The 5041-nt window shown below is 38.5% G+C and overlaps 1 protein-coding gene across 1 annotated transcript in view; it reads right to left on the bottom strand.

The window, feature by feature from the left end:
• Positions 1 to 1842: 1842 nt before the first annotated feature.
• LOC136841037 (uncharacterized) overlaps positions 1843 to 5041 on the bottom strand; it is an 8540-nt gene continuing 5341 nt past the window's right edge. Inside the window, exons 3-5 of the mRNA XM_067108092.1 lie at positions 3295 to 3371; positions 2307 to 2489; positions 1843 to 2082 (exon numbers count right to left, since the gene is read on the bottom strand). Of these exons, the coding sequence (XP_066964193.1) occupies positions 1843 to 2082; positions 2307 to 2489; positions 3295 to 3371 (500 nt within the window). The remainder of the gene's footprint in view (positions 2083 to 2306; positions 2490 to 3294; positions 3372 to 5041) is intronic.

Genomic DNA, 5041 nt, shown 5'->3' with positions numbered 1-5041 from the left:
AAGACCAGTCAGGGCCATAATTGGGCTGCTATGCTGACCCTTAAGAGACTTAGCTATAAGGCCTATACCTTTTGAACTGTGTGCTGTCTGTTGATTGGTATTTCAGATCAACTGATGTCTTGTGCCCAACCCTAAAAATTGAATGAGAAAAGATCACGACCTCACCGCTCTCACACGCACTCTGTCACAGGCAGCCAAACCATCCAGTCAGTGCAGTCTCCCTTTCCCTTAAAAACTGGCAAAGTTCGAGACTTCTGAGGCTGAAATTCGTCTTTTGTAACCGAGCTCAGTGCACAGATGAAATAAGATACGTCTTGAAGTTGCAATTTGCTGCCAGTTATCTTTTTCTTCTTGTAAATTTTTCTCCATTTTCAGTACTTCCAACTTTTCATTCTCCTCAAACAAAGCCCCTTTGTTCCCAATCAGCCTAGCATGCACATTTGGCCCTCATGACTTGTCCCAAGCTCAAATTAAATTAGTTCAATGATAATAATTAGAGCATTCCCACCATAGTGTTACCATGTGCTAATCAAGTCTAACTGATCAATTCCTCCATCGTGCATAAGTAATTTCATGTGAGAGCAAATCATTTCAGTTGAATGCTAACCTGGAATTCTCTTTCAGAATCCTGTTATCTGGCTCTTCGAGTGGTCTGCCCTTCCATGTGAACCAAAATAGCCTTAGACGTTCAACTGCCATCTTGCCACATGAATGAGTCTTCTGATTCAGCAGTCCTGGGGTGCTAGACACAGTTCCCCCCTTTCAAATTCAGTTGCGCGAACTACCCAACTCATTAAGCCACTTTCAGCTAGGCTGTAGGCCTTTCAGATTCAGTTATTTGCTATGCATTGTCTAACTGTTATTGCACATTGTATGTGCCTGCTTGCTGCTCAATCAGCCCTTTCATATTAATTTCCTGATTGCTCCATATAAATTAATTTTTAAATATTGACTAGTTAATTTAACAAGGTGACCTCCACTTCTCTGTTTACTTAGATGTGATATCAAGGTAAGTCAGCTTGTTCATTACATTTATTGCTTATATTCTGAGCGCTGTGTGTTGGCCCTTAAGCCAGTTGATAAAAAATCCATTTTCATTCTTCCAACCGGCCTCAGAATATAACAATATATATATATATATATATATATATATATATATATATATATATATATATATATATATATATATATATATATATATATATATATATATATATATATATATATATATATATATATATATATATATATATATATATATATATATATATATACATATATATTTCTATTGAAGTTAATGGCATTGTTAGTAGATACTATCTTTTTATTACGACATTGATTCGGTCTATACTTCTTTTTCTCCTCAGGCTAGCTTCTCAGAAATAAGAAATAATTATTCAATATTCTTTTTAGTTACTTATTTTAGCCTATGGACCATTTCCTCGCTTATCGGCGACGTCTTCAGGACTAAATTTCAAATTGACATACAAAATTTTCATTACTGAGTGGACTTTTAAATTTCAAACATTACGTCATTTCGTGGTGAGTTTCTATTGGTCTGCGGGTCTCATTCCCTCACTGGTGGTCTCGGTGGCAGCATGGGCATTCTTGATGCTCTGTAGGACACGTCCTATGCTGCAGCTTGCAACAAAGGGCATGGGCAAGGGGGTGATTCCTGTCTCTGCTGAATAGTCTTGATTTGCTTCGTTGTTGATAGCCATGTACAGGGGTGTTTTGTCGCTCGTGTTTCCCTTCGGTTTCTCATGGATGTCTTGTGGTTTGTTTGAAGAGGGAGGATGAAGTGCCTGTTCCTTTGTATGTTTAAATTGTGCCATTGCTGATTTATACTCTCAGCTTCTGCTGTATAAATCTGTGGAACCGGGCTTCTCTATGCACGATCTCTGTGCTTTCTAATAATTCTTCTATTGTCTGTTGACAGTCGTGGTCCTCTACATAGTGTTGAAATATTGTCCATTGGTTGTGGTGAGCTTGCAATTGCCCGTGTAGAGTGGTAGTGGTGTGACCTATGTAATAAGTGCTGAGGGCTTGACATGTCCCTTCGGTACAGATAAATTTGTAGACCTTACTGATGGACAAAAAATCCTCTCAACGTTTGCCTTAATTCTCATTTCACTAAAATGTCCCATGAGAAAGTGAAGTGCATCAAAACTGAAACCCTTATAAATGACTTGCTCTCTCTCCAGGCCCAAGGAAAGGTAACCCTCTCTAGTACCATCTAGGAGGAACTCTTCGGGGAAGCCAGATGCCAACGGGGAAATTATAGGTATAACATCATCGCCCCTTACCTGTATGAAGCCACAAGACAGCTCTGAGAATATCCGGAAATCATTGTCAGAAAAGGTGACAGCACCACCATTTATGTCATCATAAAACTTGAAAAATATGATGCTAAAATTTATGGCATCCTGAGTGTTCTTGTGAAATTCCAGTCCCAAACCAGGGATCCTACCAAAAGCCTGAAGAGAAACCTGAATGCAGTAATCAAGAATATAAATTCTGATAATAGATCTATGAAACTGCCTATTATCACCAGAGACTACAGGCCAGGGTATTGTTGCAGCACTACCAAGACCCATGAGGCCCCTTTCCTCTCACATAGGGGTGACCTCTTTAGACAGGCAGATGGTGTCGCCATGGGATCCCCCTTGTCGTCCTATTTGCCAATATATACATAGCAGATGTTGGGGAAAGAACCTTCAATTCCCATCCAAAAACGAAGATATATGCCCAATATATAGATGATATCTTTATTGCCTTGAAGAGGAACTCTAGCTTTAACTTCACCACTGAATTTGGTGTTGAAAGCTGACTTCCTTTCTTGGATGTAAATGTGGAGAAGAAAGGAGACAGGTACAATACTACCATGTATCAAAAGGCAACTAATGTGGGTCGGTGTCTTATTGCCAATGGAAGTGTCCTGACACTTACAAACACTCTGCGGTAGTAGCATACATGAGACTTGCAATTATGCACTCTTTCACATGGAAAGCTACTCATGCAGAGCTCGAACTGGTTAGGCATCACCTAACTAATAATGGACACGATAGCAGTCTAATAGAAGATTGCATATGACACTTATGAATCCTGATGAGAGTATTTCCTTTAGTGTCTACTACTGCCTGAATGTAGTCAGCACCCTTGTAATGCAAAATAACATGACCCCCTGTAGAGAGACATGGGAGTCGACCAACACAGTATACAAATTTAAATATACTGAAGAGGCATGTCAAGCCCTCAGCAATTACTACATAGGTCACACCACTATCTCTCTACGCAGGCAATTGCAAGGCCACCGCAGCCAAGGGGCAACATTTCAATACCATGTAGACGACCACAACCATAAACCGACACTAGGAGAATTATTAAAAAGCACAGAGATTGTGCATAGAGAAGTCCAGTTCCACAGATTGCAGAAAGCAGAAGCTGTGAGTATAAATCAACAATGGTCTGTGTTCAACACACAGAGGAACATGGACTTCATCCTCCCTTCTTCAAGGAAATCATAGTACATCTGTGAGAATCTGAAGGGAGACACGAGAGACATAACACCCTTGGACACAACTACCGACAATGAAGCAAATTAAGATTACAGGGCAGAGACGGGAATAATGCCCTTTCCCATGCCATTTTCTTCAAGCTGTGGCATAAGGCGAGTCCTACGGAGCACCAAGAATGCCCATGCTGTCGCCCAGACCACCAGTGGGAGAATGAGACCAGCCGACCAATAGAAATTCAGCACCCCAATGATGTCATGTTTAAAATTTAAAAGCACACATGCAGTAATAATAACCTTGTATGTCAATTTGAAATTTAGTCCTGAAGATGTTGCCGATGATCGAGAAAATGGTCCATCGACTAAAATAAGTATATGGAAAGAATCTTGAATATTTTTTTCTTATTCCTAAGAGGCTAGCCTGAAGAGAAAAAGAAGTATAGACTGATTCAGTCTTGGAAAAATGTTACTATTTGCTATCAATGGAATGCAAGTGGACATATATGAAGTGTAGGTTAAGGTAATAAAAATATTTGGCTTACTAAGCCTTATGCTAAACTGTGAATGCTTCATATATAATTAAAGTGATGGGAAAGATTTTCCATCTCAGAAAATATATATAGATAAATAAATGAATAAATAAATAAATATATAGATAAATGAAAAAATGGACAAGATAAGAAAGAAATTTAGCTGTCAATGTGTGTGGTTTTGTTGGCAAATATGCAGGTGGTTGGGAGTATGTACGTGTGTCAGTGTCAATATACACATGCGCATTTGTACACAAGCCTTATTTTGAGTTGGACTCTATAAACAAAAAGTGACACATAATAATGCTTTAATTCTGGCTGAAGTCATACTGTTGGTGCTTAGGATCTAGTCCTTAGCGTTAGGGGGATACTTTTAGGTCAATGTGTGAAAATCAATCAGGTTTCCAATATCAGTTTTTCAGCATTAAAGGTTATCTCTCTCTTTCTATCTTGGTCTCTACTCCCATTAGACTATAAAGAATCGACGATGTGGGGATTTGTGTTAGTGACTGTTATTTTCATATTAGCTTTACTTCTGTGTAATTTTCTCTGATTCCAAATATTGATTTCGTTTCTGATTCATTACATTTGTCACTGACTGCTTGATGTGCTTTTTAAGGCTCCTGTTATTGTTTTGTTTACCTTTTTATGATTTGCAATTTTGCTCCAAGCCTTGATAAATGTGTTTCCCTTTGTGTTTCCCTTTACACACACACACACACATATTCTTACGAGTATTGGTGCAATTGCAATTCTTACCTTGTTGGGGATACTTCAGAGTAGGAACCAATACGTCGTTATACAAAAAAAAAAGGGTTATCTAAGTGAGAATTCAATAAGGGAAGGTCTCAGGAGAGAAATTCCGGGTCTGAATTAATTACATATATTCACAGAAATTAGAAGAATAAATCACATGGAGCTGTGCAAGATAGGCTCTTGGCAATTTCAGGTTAAAATTAACAATAGACAAAATTAAGAGTGCCACTCCATTAATAAT

The sequence above is a fragment of the Macrobrachium rosenbergii genome, chromosome 8, assembly GCF_040412425.1.
Source record: "Macrobrachium rosenbergii isolate ZJJX-2024 chromosome 8, ASM4041242v1, whole genome shotgun sequence".
Lineage (NCBI taxonomy): Eukaryota > Metazoa > Arthropoda > Malacostraca > Decapoda > Palaemonidae > Macrobrachium > Macrobrachium rosenbergii.
Note: the sequence above shows the minus strand (reverse complement) of the source record. Positions and strands in the feature narration are given on the sequence as shown.